We start from the raw sequence: 19,765 nt of genomic DNA, 5'->3' as shown, positions 1-19,765 counted from the left end.
CGTCATTCGGGTTTCTACTGCTAAGTGTAACGAAAGGCCGAACAGTATTTCAGCCATGCCCGAAGCACGAAACGGAATAAATCCGTTGAAATCATACCCAGTGTCCTAATTCCTTCATAGAATCAAAGTAGAGATGCATACTTATCCTGCCAGCGCAACTCCGACTCAATTGAAGCCGTATCACGTTTGCTAGGAAGATTTTCTTCCAAGTCAGCTCGCTTCTGAGATTTCGAAAGAAGCGCGGCCAGAGCGCCATGAACACATTGAACTTTCGAACAGCACGCTGGGTAACAAAGTTCCCTGGCACGGGGGGAACAGCGGCCAGTTGTCCACAGGCAAACAGATTTGTTCACGGGGTCTCCTCTTGTCTTTTTTGTCAAGACCGTAAAGGACCATTGTTTCCATCGACCAATCAAAATTACTACCGGACTATTCAACCTAAATTTCCGGTACAGTTTTCCTCGGAAATTTGGAAATTCCGAAACGAGTGAGAAGCGACGAGCTTTCGTTCTTATTACTTAATGTTAAGTAATTATTAAAAATCTTACGCACCTATTTTAGTGAGCTCACCAAAAAGATAATTAAGAAACAGCATATAGTGACAAAAGCAAAATAAAGCTTCGTCTGCTCAGAGGGTCTGTCAATCTCGTCAGGGCGCTTACCAGGAGGGAGAGGTCAATTCGTGGGCTCGGCTGTCTGGATGATACGGGCCATCGTGACTGACACTTCCTGTGAAGCGCGGGATTTTGTCCAGTTTCGAAAATGGCGCTGATAATTTTGTTGCATAAAACGACTTTTTTTTCCAGCCAGGCTCCGGATGGGGTTTGTTTTCTTGCTGAGTAGACTTTTAATCTTCTTTTCTCGATATAGGTAAGTGTTCATTTATTTTCAACCATGAATTATGCTGAAAATACTGCAGTGAAAAGTTACGTGTACTTGCGCTGATCGGAAAAGCTGAGATTGTCCGCGTCAGAAAAATTACATCTTATTAATTATACAAAGTACTGGTGAATTTGCCTCCAACATTATTAAAATGATTGATAGATACAAAATGATGATTCAAAGGAGCTTATTTTAATTCACCCATGCCATTTAACCTTTGTAAAGAAGACTTTTTTGAGTAACCCAGAATTTTGAAAAGCTTGCAAAACGAGCGGACGCCCGAGGGAACCGACTTTCTTTTGAACTGATCATTACTTTTTGCGACAAATTTCTCGAAATTTTCACACCAAATCGCGTACTCCTGAGCTCAGTTTTCTGGCCAAACATATTCACAATATCTCCAGCTTTCTCTACACTTCTGATACGGAGACATCTTGTCACGAAAATAAACTTATCACCTGAAATAATCAACAAAACAAATGAGCAAGGAGACGATGAATACTGTGTTTCAGTTGATTTTCATTAGTAAAATGATGTAAGAGTAGAAGCTGAGTTAAACTTAAGTACTAGTCCAGTGAATAATTGGACCCTCCTTATGAATTCTAATTCTAAACGTGTGAGAAAAAAACTTGTGCATTGCCCCTAGAATTGTGGTGTTTAGATACAGAATGTTTGGACTATTTTGCCTTGAAGCTGGCGTCAGCCGCTCGGCCTCGCAAGGAGAAGTCTTTTCATGTTTTCCTGTTTTTGTGAGATAATTAATCAAAAAGCAAATCCCGTTGCTCATTAACAATTATCAACTGGTAAATTACCTTGTACTGAAGGCTTCTTTGCAACGTAGCTTTTCCGATAGCTTTAGAAAGAATGCTTTTCGTCTTTCTTTTCGCGAGCTTTCGACCAGACAGTACCGGAGAAATGCGTTTAAACCCACTGATCATTTTTATTAAGTTGTAAGTTAATTGTTTTTAATGGCCAGTCGAAACCTCTAAACCACAGTAAGATCTCACTTGTCCCTCCTTGTTAAATTCTTTTGGATTCTCAAGTTATCTTTCTTCAAAGAGGCGTAGGCCGTCACTGTTTTGTCGCATTTGCTGTCAACCAGTATCAAACTTTTGCGTGTTTTCACACTTGAAATATTAATTTCATGAGCGATGATGCTGTTTTCATGTAATATGGTAACAGGTTTATACATAGCTATGATTCTTTGATGGCCTGGCGTAGAATTATTTGACTGATCATCCAAGGAAAAAATTTGGCGAGGTTATAGTTTATCAATCATTCAAACTTCCCGGGTTTTACGGGAAGTGACGTCACGATATCCCGCATCATCTCCGATTGCGAAAAGCCGAAGTTGCCCCCTCTTCCTGGTAAGACTCGATGGTTGGAGGACTGGTTGGAGATTTTCTGGTGCCGTTTGTTGTTGCTTTAAAAATAGTCAAAATAAGGTTGGTAACACCTTGAGTTCATTCTGTGGGAGTGAACAAAATCGGTTAATTTACTTTGATTTTTTAATCTGATAGCACTGCTGATCAGTTCAAGTCTTGTACGCGGTGTTTTGTCCTCGAATATTTGGGCACTCGATCTGAGTTATAGCCAGGAGATTTCCGCACGGCCCCATGCATTAATTATGTATACATTTTGCGACTCAAGCTCTATTCATGCTCGTTCTTTGTGTAAGATGGTTACTATGACAGTAATGCATGTATAATTAATGTATGGGGCTGTGCAGAAGTCTTTCCTAATCAAAGGCTCTTGTGAGCCGACTCGTGAATGTAAGAAGTGAATTGTGGTAAATACCGCCGTTACCGTAACGCAGTACTCGCGTAAACTTCGCCAGAAGGATTCGTGGTAGTGTAGCTAGATTGCAGAATACCTAGCCCACTAAATATTCAAGTTAAAATACTGCTTCGATTTTCCAGTCCTCAAGTCGTGACTGCTTGACTGAAGGTTATCGACTATCGTAACGAGGGACCACAAGTAGTTGTACAACCTTAGATTAAGTTAGGCCTAGTTCACACGTTGCATTTCAGTGAAATATAATGCGGCAAGCGATGTATGAAACTTTTCATGGAATCAAATTCGTCCAAACGTTTTACCTATCTGGGGCAGACGGATGAAATGTCTAAAAGGCATGTGAGTTCAGACGTCGTAGCATAAATTTGAAAATGCATTAACATAATATCGATTCATCGTTTTTTTGAATCTGGAATCGTTGTAGGTTGGCCACACCAAGTTCCACCCAATCCCATGTTATTAAAGTTGGTTAAATTTAATTTGTCATCTAAATCAAATCTCTACTATCGTCATCTTACAGGCGAAGTCAATTCGAATTATAAATTAATCCAAATTATATTCGACGTATGAACTAGGTCTTATACATTAACTACCGGACTGCAGGACTGAAGGGTGACGATTTCTACTAGCTTAGACTATTAAATTACTCATTGACTGCGGGGGCAGTAGATTGTCCTGTTTGACATGGGCCGGGTGTTCTGCAATCGCGCTAGTGAAGTGTGACTTGAAAGGTAAAAAACATTGTCTGCATTGTGTTTGGTTGGTCAGGACTTGAAACATAAATTGCTTAGATTTTTTAGCTGTTCCCCTCAGTGAGATTGAGCTCCTTAAATAGTTTGGATCCATGGTCCCAAACTTTTGTCACATTTTGTAAGTTTAGTATTTCTGAAAGGAATTTTAATTTTAAATTACTCTAAACTAAATTCGATTTTATATTGACGGCTAGTTGGGAGAAATAGATTCCGTATTGGGCGGAGTCGTGAAGCGACGGAGCCCAGTACGGAATATATTTTCTCCCAACGCCGTCGATATAAAGTCGTGATGCCGTCTCAAAATCGAATTTAGTTCTTTATCGCGATACTGACATTTTGTTTGAGAGATCAGAGTAAACGGATAAAGTACAAATCGTTCGCTGACTGAAAGAGAAATTCATGGTAATATCCGTGCGCGAAATTTTTTCTTGGGGCGGGTTATTTGAATTTTTGGCTTTAATTTTTAAGTCAAAACAAAGAAAATGCAAAAATTTACAGTCCATAAAGCATCAACCATTGATGAAATAGATGAGCTAGTAGCTTTGAACATTTTACCAGCAAATTTTTTTTAAAATTTGTTACCGCCGAGATATAAACAACAACGTGAAAACAGTGATAAATAAACCTCACAACCAGAAGCAAGAATAAAAAGAGCAACCATACTAGTACCCAAAAACGAAAACAGAGCATTGTTATCCTAGCTTAGATGCCGTGGAGATTTAGAAATTTGAAAGAAACCAAGCGGCGAAGAATACTGTAAAAATTACCGAGTCTGCCGTTCGGCGCTACGACAAGAAGATCAAATTGACAGACCTGAGCCATGAAAGAGAACGCAGCAGAGCTCGTGGAGCAATTTTTTTCTAGAGATAAGAGACATCAGAAAAGAAACAGATCCTTTTGCTTTGAAAATGACATAATTTATTAGAATTTAAGCTCATTGTTATTTATCGTGACCGCTTTCACACTCAGGAAAGTCTTTTAAGTAAACATGTTCACCACAAAAAAAGATATTATAAATGGTCCTTGAACAGTGTCAGAAGCTTTGTAAACTCAAATGAAAAGAAATAAACAACACCATCCAACGTCGCATGTTCATTCACAGAAGTAAAATTTTGATCTGTGCGCTCCAGAACCCATTTAAGTGCCGTGCTGTCATGCTCACATGACAGTTTTTGAGCAAATTCACTTTAAGATTCACAGGGGTGAGAAACCCTATAAATGTACACAGTGTGACAAATGCTTCAGCCAGTCATCAGATTTTTAAAACCACCTCAGGATACAATTCAATAACTCATCAACGTTGCAAAGGCATCTGAGTATACACAGTGGTGAGATTAACCCCACAAATGTACACGATGTGACAAGTGCTTTAGCCAGTCATCACATTTGCAAGCCACTTCAGGATTCACAGTCAGTGATGATTAACCCTACAACTCTTTGACAAATCTGTGACAAATCTTTCTCTCAGAAGTTTGGCTTGCTTTATATCACAACAGAACTGTTCATGTGGATGGTGATTCACCCCATAAGTGCACCCTGTGCAGTGAACCTTGCAGGAATGGTAGTAAAAGAGGCATAACCACAGCACATGATCTGCCATTGACAAGGAGAGATTTACGTGTTGGATGTGCCAAGAATACTGCCATAATTATTGCGGAATTCTTTACCATAGGTACAACGGGGACAGGCAGTTGTTTTACAGGAATATCCCAACTTTTGAGGCCCCTTGAGGTGGCTTACTATAGTTTTTGTACTATGCGAGCTTTGATATGCGTGCGTGCTGCCCAAGGCATGGGAAAGGATCACGCCAGGCAATATCACGGGAGCCAGCTGAGGAAATCCCGCGAGCACAAAAACAAAATGGCCGCTCCCTCGGAAAAATTTCCTGGTATTCCAGGTACGTTTCAGAGGTGCACTTATAGTAGCTAGATTGTGTTTGGGCTTGATAACTAAAAAAAAAACGTGTTGTCTAATGGTTGCCGTTCCTTAACAGCCTTAATTAAAGCCTTTGCAGAGTTGTGATTTTGCGCAAAATGTTTGAACACGAAGGCAGCATGCACTCACCAGTTGGAGCGCGCGCACGCTGGAACCTGGGTTTTCCCGGAACAAGCATGCGCAGAGGTCTTCTCAATGGAGGTTGCAATAACCATTTTTTCCTGCTTAATTTCAATCTCGTACCCAGAGTCCTCAGGCTTTTTGGTCAGCGGGGCGGCGCCAGGAGAGACTCTGGGATAATGGAATTTCTTATCCCAGAAAACGTGGGATTCCGGTCTTTGTGCGCATGCTTAAGGTTAAAACGGAAGTAAAATGCCCCAAAATGGCAGTCGTGTTGATGTTTTCGGGCCTGAAGGTTTTATCGGGCCTTGAAAGTGTTCGAGAAAGCCAAAGTTGGTTCTTACACGCGATCAAAGGAACTGAATTTTTTTCCCGTAAGAGCGGATCAAAGCAACTGGATTTTTTATCCTGTAAGAGCGAGCGAACGGTGGACTTGATTCGACATTGCTACAACACATACAGACAAGTAAATAACAATTATTTCTTTATTATTTTTTGTACTTACAAATAAAAAGGAACCATCACTTCTCCTCTCACAGAACTGTGCAGCTGACTGTGTGTTGAATTTATGTTTAAATTACCTTCGCCCTTCCCTTTACAGTTTATTTCCAAATGGGATTTGTTTAAGTTATGTCTGTTTATTAGTTATTGCTTCAATGAACACATAGTGTAAGTTATCATTTGACAATTTAAATCACCTCTTGATATTTACTGTTTTTGCCCCTTTTTAATTGCAATAGAATGAATTGTGTGCACGCTTTTCTTAAAGTGAATATAATTAGAATGTTATATCTGTTCAATTGCAAGCTAGTACAATTTAAACATCAGCACATTTTTATACATCTGTCCTGAATGACATGTCATGAGCAGCTTTGAAGTTTTTCTTTCTGAATAGACATTCCTTTTGCCAAGCTTCTGATAGTCTGAAATGTCAGCTGTCTCCTCTCCCTAACCCACTGGGGACGCGCCCCCTGTGGGTTAGGAAGAGGAGACGGCTGACATTTCAGACTAAACTTCTGACGAATCTGATAGAGAGTGCTCACATCTTGCATGGTTTTAGTGCTGTAGAGTTGCTCCCAGGTATACTATATATCTAGAAATAAAATGAAGTAGTAATAATTTTTTAACAGTGTTTTAAATGCATTCCAGTGCATGTTTGGTTTATTCAATTCAAATCCCAATACTACCTAGTACCAAACTTTTTCCTGGCACAGGCTATGAAATTAAGGACAGTGAGTTGTGTTGAGGTTTGTTAACTTTTCTGCCTAACCACAGAGTATTTACATGAGAACTGTGTAGAGAGTGGTCATCACCTCTCATCAGTAAATTAGTTATAATGTGATTGTTGAGAGACTGTTGATATCCTGACTATGATATATTTTCACTTAGTCAATTTCTATACCATGTATATAATCTCCTCAGTCTGTCCTTGTATATTTAATCAAGGTAAAATTAAAACTATCTTATGTGAGTTCTCATATTTTTGGGTGTGTACAATAGGAAGCACAGGGAAGGGGTTAACAGATTGGGGAATTTGTGTTTATATTATTAATTTACATAAATTGGTGGGGCCCAACTTCATTTGGTTGTGGAGTGCACTCTTTAACTAAGAGCTGAGTCAGATAGCTCAGGTACTGACACACATTACCTAATTTATTTTGATTAAAGGGTACAACTGGTAAATTGATAATTTCTGAAGGATTTGCCATTTCTTTCCAGTACTGGATGGTGATCTGATTTGGTATCACACTTTTAATTATTGACTTCAGGCAAGGGAAGTACTCAACCAACACTCTGCTGAATAGTATAACATAATCTCTTCTCTGATCTTGCTGCTCTCGTGTTGACAACAGATAATTATTATTGTCAAACTCCCCAATATCCTGAATGATTGGCACAGTGTTGTTGAGACCTTTGCTGGACACCCTGTCAAAAGTAATGAACTGTGTAAATTATCCAGTGCTTGTGGGAATTTGTTGTCCCTTGACAATAATGTTAGCTAAGACCTAAAAATAAAACAACTATTGACTCTTAGTTCAAGCCCTTCCTGGACTCTAATGGTCTATCATGCCACAATCTAGGTCATCCAGCATATTGCAGAATGTTTGGTGGGACTGGGCCAAGTCTAGTGAGCTGCATTGACCAAAGATCTGCAGCAGCTCTGTTTAGGGCATTAGAGGCGTCAACAAGAAGAACAGCGTCTGTTTCATTGGCGTCAAAAATATTGTGCATTGCATGAATAACAGCCTCACTCCCACTTTTATGGCCTGCGCACACCTGCAGTGAGCTGCTTGCTTTGACGGCATTGGGTTTTGTTACTCTCATCACCCACTTCCCAATTATCCTCCGTATTACTTCACCAACCCCAATCAGCCGGACCGCGCTCTCTCCTTAATAATAATAATAATAATAATAATAATAATAATAATAATAATAATAATAATAATAATAATAATAATAATGATTGTTATTATTATCATCATAATTTGTGGAAAATATTTAATATTTTTGCTGTTTAAATGAGTAATATTAAAAGAGAAACGTTTTAAGGTGGGTAATTGATTTTAGTGTCCTTTGTGTTAAACTTGTTTTAATAATAACATGAAGAAATGATAGGAAGGGTTGCCAAAATAATTACGTTAGTTAATCTCCCCATTACAAGTGGAGTGTTTGATACCAAGGATATATGATGACAGTGGTCACTTTCTGTACAAGGCTGTGCAAACATCATCTGGTCGGGGGGTACTTCGCTCCCATGTTCATATTCAACAGGTACACTTGCAGTAGAATGAAATCGAGCAGAGACCTTCTCCTGTATCTCCTCAATAATAATTGTGTCCCAATTGAACCCTTCAAGGGAAGACTTGGTGTTCTTCCTTATGACATATAACACAGAAGGTCACAGCACTGCTCATCTATTTTTTTCCAACAACTGGTACTTTAGGCATGATTTCACACTTTGCAATAGCATAATTGCTTTGGAAATCTCAACAGGAATATTTGTCTGCAAGGGAACCCACAGTTTTCTTGTCTCATCCTTCTTCAATGGAGTTTTTGCATTTTCGTGATCAGAAGTAACATTTTAAAAAAGTTAAATCATTTTTACTTACATATTAATATACAGCCTTTAACAGAGTACAATTAAACCATCGTTACCTTTAAATTTTTGCCATCTTAATTTAAAACTCAGTGTGCATTATATGTTTGGTTATATAAAAACTCCAAGCAATATTATAACTTTTGTATTTTAAGATTGAGGAGACTCAATATTCATAAGCCCCATGGTTTCTTAGCCTCCTCTCCACTTATACTTTTCTTTTATTTGTTTGTCTCTGTACGTTGGGAAATAAATAAATGTAAATATTTTTAAAGTATATCTGCATTTGGAAGACCAGCTTTCTTCAGTATTATCTACACCTGTTCTTTGACAGGTCAAGTTGGGTGGCTACTTTACTGTCACAATGTGTTGACTTTCTTGCAGAGAAGATGGTTGTAAGTAGCAGACTCACAACAAGTCTTTATTCTCAACTGCCCCTCTACTGTAAATCTGCATGTACTGGCTATTACATTTGAGATTTAACTTTCATCTTAAGGTAACCTATAAAACAACGGCCTTTTACACTTTTAAACGTTTACACTCAAAACAAAATCTCTCAACATTTGAGAAAATGTTCCACACGCCATTATAATGCTGAAAATAAAATAGATTACCTCCGCCTCTAAAAGGGATTTTTTTCTGAGTGGTTAGCTAGCTTTGGCAAGATGGGCCGCGACTGAAAAAAGTGAAACGTTTGCTCTCGTGTGCGGCGTTTGATCATCGTGGAGATGTGTTCAGCGTTTCCCTTGTGGCAAAACCGAAGGGGAAGATGGACTTCGCTCCACAACAGATCTCTTCATCTCCAAATTTTCATCCACAACAAGGTAAGTAGCTGCTTGCATTTTGCCGTGTTTTACCATCGTATGGCAGTAGTGCAACTTCCCACGCTAAAACGACTGATGTTTCGTCGGCTAGAAATTGTTGCACTGACAATGACATAATTCAAAACCCGTCTTTGAATTGGAGTGTTTCTAATTTTTGGTGTAAATGGAGGCGATAGGAAAAAAAAAACGTGACACACACACAAAAATTACAAAGCTCCGAGTTTGACATTTCAAATCTCCCTCCAAAACAGGGAAGTTGGTTCGGGGGGTTTCCGGTTTGGTTAACTTCCGCAAATGACCAACGGACTTCCTGTCGGTCTTCCATTGTTATGCAGACGACCAATCAAAAAAATTATATTTTTCCATTATCCCAGAGTCTCTCCTGGCGCCGCCCCGCTGACCAAAAAGCCTGAGGACTCTGGGTACGAGATTGGCTTAATTTCTTCAAATCTAGCCATACAACCTATGTTCAAATTTTTTCTGTTGACAGAAAACACTATTTAAAATGGAAACATGAACATCTTTTAAAGAAAATCTGCCAGAATTTTTTTAGGAATTTCAAATAGGGCAAAATTTCCCAATTTTGTCATTTGCCAAATTTCTCCCAGTTGACAGAATTTTGGGTTTGTCCCTGTAAATACTTTTTTTTTTCCCACTTTCGAAATCCTGAAATTTTGAAGTGGGGTCATACTGCTAGATTTAGAGCCAGACAACTCTAAAAGGTGTAGTTTCCAGGCCCACACTAAGACTCGTTCTTTTGTAGGGTGTCTAGAAACCTAAGACCTAAGACCTGGAAACCTAAGACCCGGAAACCTAAGGCCTGGAAACCTAAGACCCGAGTATAATAGGTTATTATATGAATCCCTCTTTGAATTAAAAAATAATAACCATTCTTCAACTTCCCATATCTGGATAACTGCTTCTCTGAACGGTTTTAAGGGGAAAAACTTCTACGGTCCAGCTTTTTTGAGGTTGTCGCTATTTTGTTTTCTCAAAGATTGGAAACTAGTTATGATCGGTAAGCGGGCTGTGAGCGAGCATAGGGTTCCCGGGAAGTAGTGAGGTTCAAGAGTAGGCGCTTTCCCTTGCAAACCAAAGCCAGGAAAGGTGACCCGTTTGTAAGGTTAGTAGAGGAGGAGTAGGAGAGAGGGAGCAGTGAGTGGGAAGGGATTCGTTTCCTTTCCTTGTTGACTCCCCTCCCGGCCACCTACTGCATTTTGAGTTGTTGTTGCCCCATTTCCCTGAAAGCTTTCGTTTGCTTTTCGCGCTCGCTTGGAGATAACGACTGCTATGTAGGATCAGCCGGTTGACAAGAAGAAAAATATTCAGAGATTCAAAAATTCTACTGAGGTCATCGGAAGAATAAACAATCAAGTGTAAAAGTTTGTATTTAAAAAAACACATCACGGAAATGGGTTATAAATAAATTAAGTGGCCGATGGATGTGGGTAACAATCGTGGTTGGTCGGTATGATAACATGCGACCCATCGCCTTTAAAAGAGGTTAAATATAAAATGGAAATTAATCCACTGAACAAAAGTTATTGAAGTTATAGTTTTATTTTGACATGGTTTTAAGGCAATAAAGCAAAAAATTGAAAATTTTAGCTACAAAGGGAAGGTGAAACTTTACCAATATTAATTTCCAAGCTATGCGGGGTATGTTTTTTTTTGGTCAATTTTAGTGCAATTGAAAACTTACTAACTTGGCGGACTTACCGGCAAGCAAGACGTGTGATAATGAATATACCACAAGCTGTACATGCTTCTGCAATCAGTGACTTTTGAATTATAGGGAAAACGTCCGATGGAACCGCAAACAGTTTCTTAATCGTACTGAAAGCGGCATGCGGTTAAGGTATTTTCCTTTCCCACGGCCGTTGACGTTTCTGCAGGCAACTTTTAACATTCCATCATGTTAGAATTCTTTTTTTTTTTTTCAATACGGCTAACTCAGAAGCTCGTGTTTCGCTAGCGCTGTGCTGTACAGTTTTCTCGCTATGGCGTTTCAAATCCCTACGATCCCTCCTTCAACGCAGAAGGAGGTCGACTGCACAGGATTGCCGGTGCTTCCATTTTAGCAGTTTTGCAACAAGGAGGAGATCATTGTTTCCCAAGTATCTTGAATATACTTTTTTCTGTTTATACAGTCTATCCACGTCACGCGTGACCAGTATTTCCGAGAATGAAAGGAACATGTTCAAGATTATATGCAAATGCCGGACATTACAAAGAGCAATTCTAATGTTCATACCAGTATTTCCGAGAATGAAATGAACATTAGAATTGCTCTTTGTAATGTCCGGCATTTGCATATAATCTTGAACATGTTCATTTCATTCTCAGAAATACTGGTTACGTGTGACGTTAATAATTGACTGTAACTATGGAGGAAACCCGAAACAAAACGGGTCTTAGGTTTCCGGGTCTTAGGTTTCCAAGTCTTAGGTTTCCGGGTCTTAGGTTTCCGGGTCTTAGGTTTCCGGGTCTTAGGTTTCCGGGTCTTAGGTTTCCAGGTCTTAGGTCTTAGGTCTTAGGTCTTAGGTCTTAGGTTTCTAGACACCCTTCTTTTGTATTTAACACTTTTTGAGCATTGCCAATTTAATTTTTTGGCTCAAAATTATCTATTGTATTTATTGTACTAGGAGAAATCTCTAAGAAAATTCCTGTTGGCGTCTTTCTTAAGTTTGATTTAAGGCCTTCTTTCACTCCGGAAAATTGTAGTAAGCCACCTTAATGGAACAATAAATATTACTTGAGTACTTGTTATTTTTCAAGAGTTTTTTGTAACACTAAAAATAATTATTATTTTCTAACATTTGATTTAAGTAATTTAGTGCTTTTGTTTTTCTTTTGTTTACTTCAAAATGTAGTTTTTTGGTTCATGGGTTATTAGGGTATCTCTTGGTTGGTAAGATTTACTACTCAAAACTAATTTTTGTGAAAGTTCACATGTATGCTATGATGCTATAAGCCTTTATAAAGTGGTGAAATACAAAAGTGCTACCGTTTTGATGTTTAGAATTTTCAAGATTGTTAAGTGTTAAAGAAGTCTTGATTGTGTATTTTAGTTTTGAGCTTGTCGGTTGGCCACACATGTTGGCCAATAGTTGATTAGGTGAATATGTTTAGAACTTAAGCAGCTGTGTTGAACTAGGTTTAGTTATATGTTATATTGTCTTGGACCAGCAATGTCAAACCGACCTATTTTGTTTTCCTGAAGAGAAAAACTGTTGCTGGGACAGTAATAATAATTATTTACTTCTTTGCCGGGAATTTCCTTTCCCTTTGCTTTCTTGTAGAAGTTGTAGTGTATATACATATTTTATAGAAATTTCTTACTTTCTATCACAACTTGTTATGATGGCTTATGGTTGGATTATTAACTGGTTGTTATTTATGTTAAAATTGATTTTCCAAAGCGTTCTGGCAAATTGTGCATTCTACTACCTTCACATTATGTGATATAGAAATGATCTTTGGCAAAACTCTATCAACAGTATCTCTACCATGTAACTTTATTGGAATCCTATATGCCAAGTACTATCTGTATCATAAAACATGTAACAAAAAGGAGTTAGATCTCTGTGAATTTTTAAGTAAACTTAACTATAAATACTGTATAGAGGAATTGGTCTAACTCCTATACATTTATTCTGCTTTATAGTGCTTAAAAATGCATTGTTATGTGTGGTAGTAATGTAGCACTCAGTGTTTTCTTTAGTCTAAACTGCAGTTTAAGGGTAGTACTTATTGTACATTTGTGCTATGATGCAAATTAAAAAAAGTATTGAAGGTTTAGGTATGTTACTGCCTTGGATCAGCTATGCCAAACTGACCTTGCCTGAAGAGAAAAACTGTTGCTCCTAATTGTTAATTTATCTACCTATTTGTCAGATGATCTCCTTCCTCCCTTTCCTGTAGAAGTTACGACTGTACATTCTTGAAAATTTCTTACTTTCTATTTACAACGTGTTATGTTGGGTTATGGATGGATTATTAACCAGGGTAACCATGCCTGCTGGTATTTACTAGTTTGTTTGGAAGCTGGTTTTTGTTATATAATACTTGATTTGCCATATATTAACCGTTTTAGTTCTCTACAAAAATAAATAAATATATAGATAACGCAGGTAATAATTGATAAAAGGTACGTTTTTAACTGGGAAGGTGCTGGTGGATTTTTCATTTTTTCTCTAACAAATTTCGTGGCCCTCTCTTTTTCCTTACCTATTAAACTTATGACCCTCCCTTAAAAGATAAAACAAAAACCTGTGACCCTGTATCATCCCTATCCTTCCTTTCTTTGTTGTTCCTATAAATTTGCATTCACTTCACGATATAAAAGATTCGGTGACCCTTAATTTTCTTTTGCTAGATCACAAAACGTAGAAAAATGGTAAAGAAAAATGATAGAATAAAAGAAAAATCTATTTGTTAGAAGTTTGACAATTTTTGTCCCACACATCTTTAAAATGCACGGCCAAAAATGCCAACAAAAACATATAACAAAGAAGTTTGTCAGGCATAATAACCAATATATTGCCTTTTTTCCCTCTGTCGTACTCCTGCCTAGTCTTCCTTTGCAGCTAAAACGGCTGCGAGGGAGACTAATGCATCGGTCAATTCCAGCTGTGCCCATCCCCCCCTGGGCAATAGTGAGGCATTTTCCCACACTGTCCATCTCGGGGGTCGGGCATTAGCCTTCTACCCAATTACCCCGGGGCATTTAACCATCTCACTTTTTTCACCCTACAGCATTGTCGCTTTCTTAATGACAAATTCATCAGCAAATACAGTAAGTTTCTTATTGAATGCGTCTAGATAGGGCATAAAATGGGACGCTAGAGCTGTAGAATGACCTATGTTTGCACTAACTACTTGAAACAAGACCCAGCTAGGACTTAATTTGGTCTGAATTAGCTTAGATTTTACTGAAAGTAAGACAAGAAACGAAGAAAATAAAACATTTTTGACACGTTTGAGCCATTACCCCGGGGCATTTGAACAACTATTTTGTCCCGGCGGTGGGGCATTTGCCAGTTTATTTTCAAAAAGTCCTAATTCCCGGGGGTCGGCCCGGGGGTGGGGGGGGGGGGATGGGCACTGTTGGAATTGACTGATGCATAGCTGCCCCTCAAAATTCCTTACCGTCTGGGGAGGGGTAGGTGGTTGTAGGGAATGTCAGGTGACTTTACTTTGCGTACATGTGCTCATGTGGTTGTAGAATGCGGGTTGTGATTTCTTCTGGTGCCGTTGGTTGTTGCTTTCAAAAAAAGGTAGGTATTTTAATCTAAAACACCTTGAGTTCATTCTGTCAAAGTAAACAAAACCGGTTAATTTTACTTTGATTGTTTAATCTGGTAGCACTGCTCATCAGTTCAAGGCTTGTATCCGGTGTTTCGTTCTGCGTACATGTCGATCGAAATCGATCATCGAAAAAGTCGATAAGTCGATAGTACTCGATATTTGTCGATAATTGTCAATCAACAAGTTTAATTTGTCGATAAAAGTCGATAATCACAAGATTTTAAACTGAATGTCGATGGTTATAGACAGAAATTGAGCCAATTTTCAATCGGCGGCTCCGATGCGGTCAGTACTAAAATGCAGACTGCAGACTGGGTATAAAATGCAGACTGGAGACTGCAGACTAGGTATAAAATGCAGACTGGAGACTGCAGACTGGGTATAAAATGTAGATTGCAGGCTGCAGATTGGGTATAAATGCAGACTGGAGACTGCAGACTAGGTATAAAATGTAGACTGGAGAATGCAGACTAGGTATAAAATGCAGACTGGGTATAAAATGCAGACTGGAGACTGCAGACTAGGTACAAAATGCAGACTGGAGACGGCAGACTGGGTATAAAATGCAGATTGCAGACTGCAGACTAGGTATAAAATGCAGACTGGGTATAAAATACAGACTGCAGACTAGGTATAAAATGCAGACTGGAGACTGCAGACTGGGTATAAAATGCAGATTGCAGACTGCAGACTGCAGACTGCAGACTGGGTATAAAATGCAGGCTGAGACCAAAACCGCTTCTTTGTCAAATACAGGATACATTTTGAATTTTTCAACTTAACTTAAGCTAGTGTCATACAATCATCTTTTCAAGATTATTTCCCATGAAATTCTTTTTGAAAAGCGTCAACCTTGAAATAAACCTCGGCGATATCAACCAATGAAAATCGATAATAGATGAATATCAATATAATCAATAATAATTAATTGATTGATATTGGAAATTGATGGAAATCGAAGCTTAAAAGTTGAGTGAGTTTGGATTTTCATTGATTATGATCGATTTTTATTGATAAGTATTGATTATCATTGATTATTCAAATCTCGGTTTCCTTTTCAATAAAATGCATCACATGAATTGACAAATGGTTTTAACAAGTTTATTTGTTCAAACATATATTATAACTAGTTAAACGTATCCTTTAATTTTGGCATCATATTAATATTAAAAAATTAACTAAAACGAGTGAGGGTCTGACTCTCAAAGCAGCATTTTATTCCCTTTTCCTATATTTTCTTCCTCAGTATTAAAAGATCCCAAATGCAACGGTCTGAACACAGGCATCCGCCCTTGTATCATTGTTAAAATCATCATAAAAAGACAAAGCATTTGACAGATTGACAGAAACAGGAACAATGAAACTGGGTCTTCACAAGCTGCTCAAAAATGTCTGCCTTATCAGCCTATTGTGTTGGTCCAATTTTAGGGCCAGACTGAAGCATTGACTTCTTACTTCAAAAGAAAAGAAAACATATTTTGGTTGATACAAGCACTTGTAATTGTATTTTAACGTACTCCATTTTCTTCAGGGTGGGTGTGGAGAGGGGTTCCCAGGGAGGCGGGGGATTAGTACATTTTAGTCCTTTCCCTTGCACAAAAGGGTGGGGGGTTAGCCTTGCCGGAATTACCAAGAGGCGACAGACCTACACCACTCCAAACAATGGAAACATTTGCAGTGACTTCTTCATATTTTTGAATTTGACAAGCATGTTATTTTGGGATTTTCCTTTTCTTAAAGGAAATGAGTATAGGGTCTTTGAAAAGTTGTTCCACAAATGGCTGGTTAATTTTTTGTACCACGTACTTCTTCTCCATTGAAACATGTGTAGAGATTTTGTTACTACCAATAATTGATATTTTGTCACAAAATTAAGGCAAGATTTGTTTTAGTGTGTCGCTCTTTTATTTCAGTGCTGGTGACCTTTCTGTGAATATTTTAATATCTGATAACTATTGCTCAATCAGATTGTTTGGATAACCTCTACTTAAAGAAGTCATGTTTTAAATTTACTAAATAAATTTGGATATACATGTATTGAAAGGTTACAGTCTGCTTGAAATGTACCATTTTATATAATCCAGGATGGACTGGTCTTGATCATTTTGGAATTATTTACCTTTTTATACAACTGTCCAGAAATATTATATCAGGTGCAAATTTTATTGTAGGGTAATATTTTATTAGTTTCTTTGTTTGATGAACCTTTCTGTATCAGGTTTAAAATATTTCACACAGAGAAGGAGAATGGGGAGGGGGACTTTGAAATAGCGGTTCCGCCCCCAAAACTTTATTTTGGGCATGCCTACAATACCGCCAGCTACACAGGCTAAAACATGATAGGACGCGTCAGTTTGCATTGCAATGCGAAGTGGTATCATTTTTCTTGTGCAGGGATTGATAACAATGTGCCAGAGACAAACTGCCTGTGCATTGTCTCCAGTAAAAATGAGGGTAATTTGGATCACATGTGTGAAAGTTATTAATTATTTATTTATCTTATTTTATTATACTATGGCTTAGACAGTGAATCTGTCCTCTGTATATATATAGAGCATTACACTCACTTAGTAGGGGCCTATAATAATATTAATAAGCAGTAAATATCAGTAAATATGTCCCCCATATGCAGGGTGTGATCCTCGTTTGTTTTTGCTTAGTGCATGGTTTATACCTAATTTTTCCCCAGGGTCGGGTGGGAAGTAAAGGTGGGGGGGTGGTGTGGTTGGCATTTTGAGTGGTTTAACACAGAGCTTACTCCTAACACAAATGAAGTTTGAGTCACAAGTTCAGTTCAATTCAAGAATTGTTTTGGTACTGCTGAGAGTTTACCTTTTGGTGGTTAAATTAGTCAACCAGTTTAATATCTGATCATTTTTTTTTTTGGTGATCTTAAGGTTCGTTATTAATAATTAATGCTTTTAGTAAATACTTCCAGCATGAATAAACACAGAACATGGAATATCATGTTTTACTTATGAGCAAGCTGTAATCTACAGTCAAAAATGTGAATTAGAACATATAAGTACAAGCACAGTCCAGCCACTTACAGTGCAGACACTCGAACCGTGAACGGCTGAGGCTTTTTTTGACTTTTTCTCTCTCTGCAATGTAAACAGACTAAAAAAACGTCTCACTCGCTAAGACCTTTACATGTTTTTTCTGATTCAATGCTGTTAAAAAAAGGTCAGATTCATTGGTTTCAAGGGAGTTTCTGATTGGACGGATTGAAAAGGCGAAGAAAAGCCTCGACTGTTCACGGTTCGAGTATCTGCACTGTAATAGCCTGCATCGCAGACAGTCTATACAATCCCTCACGGACTATATCGAGTTCTCTATAGGTCTTGAGTGACAAGTCCGGCTGCAACGCAGGCTACACTGTAATGGTTACATTCTCCTTTCCAAGATTATAAAAAGAATGCATAAATTTGCAGATCCCTTTTCAAATCATTAGTTACCATTTGTGATTTTTTGCTGTTTATTTGTAGGTACTTGTCATATAGCTATATACATTTCTCTTATCAAGAGTTTTTGAAAGATCATTCAAAGGATACAGGCAAGAAAGATTTCAAATGCAGCATCTGCAGCAAGTGTTTTAAACAGTCACAAGGTTTGCACCGTCACCTAAAAGTACACGGTAACAAGAGGCCATACAAATGTTCTGTGTATCACAAGTCTTTTAAAAAATCACAAGATCTAAAAACACACCTCAGGATTCACAGTGGTGATAAACCCCACAAATGTAAACAGTGTTGCAAGTGTTTCAGCTGCTCAACAACTTTGCAAAATCACATGAGGGTACACAGTAGCAGTAAACCTTACAAATGTACACAATGTGACAAATCTTTCAGCTGCTCATCAAATTTGAAAAGGCATCGGAGGATTCACAGTGGTGAGAAACCCTACAAATGTACACAGTGTGAGAAATGCTTCAGGCATTCATCAACTTTGCAAAGTCATCTGAGGATTCACAGTGGTGAGAAACCCTACAAATGTTCACAGTGTGACAAATGCTTGAGCCGCTCATCACATTTGCAAACTCATCTAAGGATTCACAGTGGTGAGAAAATTAAACCCTACAAATGTGCACAGTGTGACAAATGCTTCAGCTACTCATCACATCTGCAGAGGCATCTGAGGATTCACAGTGGTGACAAACCCTGCAAATGTACACAATGTGACAAATGCTTCAGGCAGTCATCAGATTTACAAAGGCATCTGAGGATACACAATGGTGAGAAACCCTACAAATGTACACAACGTGACAAATGTTTCAGCCGCTCATCACATTTGCAAAGTCATCTGAGGATTCACAGTGGTGGGAAACCCTACAAATGTACACAATGTGACAAATGTTTCAGCCGCTCATCACATTTGCAAAGGCATCTGAGGATTCACAGTGGTGAGAAACCCTACAAATGTACGTGGTGTGACAACTGCTTCAGCCGCTCATCAACTTTACAACGTCATCTGAGGATTCACAGTGGTGATAGACCCTACAAATGTAAACAATGTGACAAATCTTTTACTCAGAAGTCTGGCTTGCTTTATCACAACAGAAATGTTCATGGTGATTCATCCCACAAGTGCACCCTGTGCAGTGAATCTTTCAGCAATGGCAGTAGGCTAAAGAGGCATAACTGCAGCAAACGATCTGCCATTGACGAGGAGAGATTTACATGTTGGATGTGCCAAGAATACTGCCATAATGAATGCGGAATTCTTTACCACATGTACAAACATATGACAGGCCAGTGATTGTCACTGATTTTCACACAGGGGAGAGGGGGTGTTGTGGACAGGCAGTTGTTTTGCAGGAATATCCATGTATTGAGTCCAATACATGGAACAATTACTTGAGTACTTATATTTTCAACACTATCTTTAAAACTCAAAACATTATGTTCTAACATTTGAGTAAAGTAAATTCTAGGCCCATTTTAGCCTTTTTTTTCTTTTGTTTTTTTTCAAAATGTAGTTGTTTGTTTCATGGGTTATCAGGGTAACTCCTGGGCCCTGTTGCTTGAAGGCCGATTAACGCTAATCCATGA

The 19,765-nt window shown here is 38.3% G+C and overlaps 1 protein-coding gene across 1 annotated transcript; it reads left to right on the top strand.

The window, feature by feature from the left end:
- Positions 1-4,718: 4,718 nt before the first annotated feature.
- LOC146454582 (uncharacterized) lies at positions 4,719-19,765 on the top strand (the record flags this gene model as incomplete). The annotated part of the gene is made up of 2 exons (XM_085095339.1): positions 4,719-4,756; positions 18,605-19,765. Coding segments are annotated over 2 exons (906 nt in total), but the record flags the coding sequence as incomplete, so codon positions are not given.

This window comes from Pavona decussata, unplaced genomic scaffold (genome assembly GCF_977016875.1).
Source record: "Pavona decussata unplaced genomic scaffold, jaPavDecu1.1 SCAFFOLD_300, whole genome shotgun sequence".
Lineage (NCBI taxonomy): Eukaryota > Metazoa > Cnidaria > Anthozoa > Scleractinia > Agariciidae > Pavona > Pavona decussata.
The sequence above is the reverse complement of the archived record's forward strand: the minus strand, read 5'-3'. Positions and strand labels throughout refer to the sequence as shown.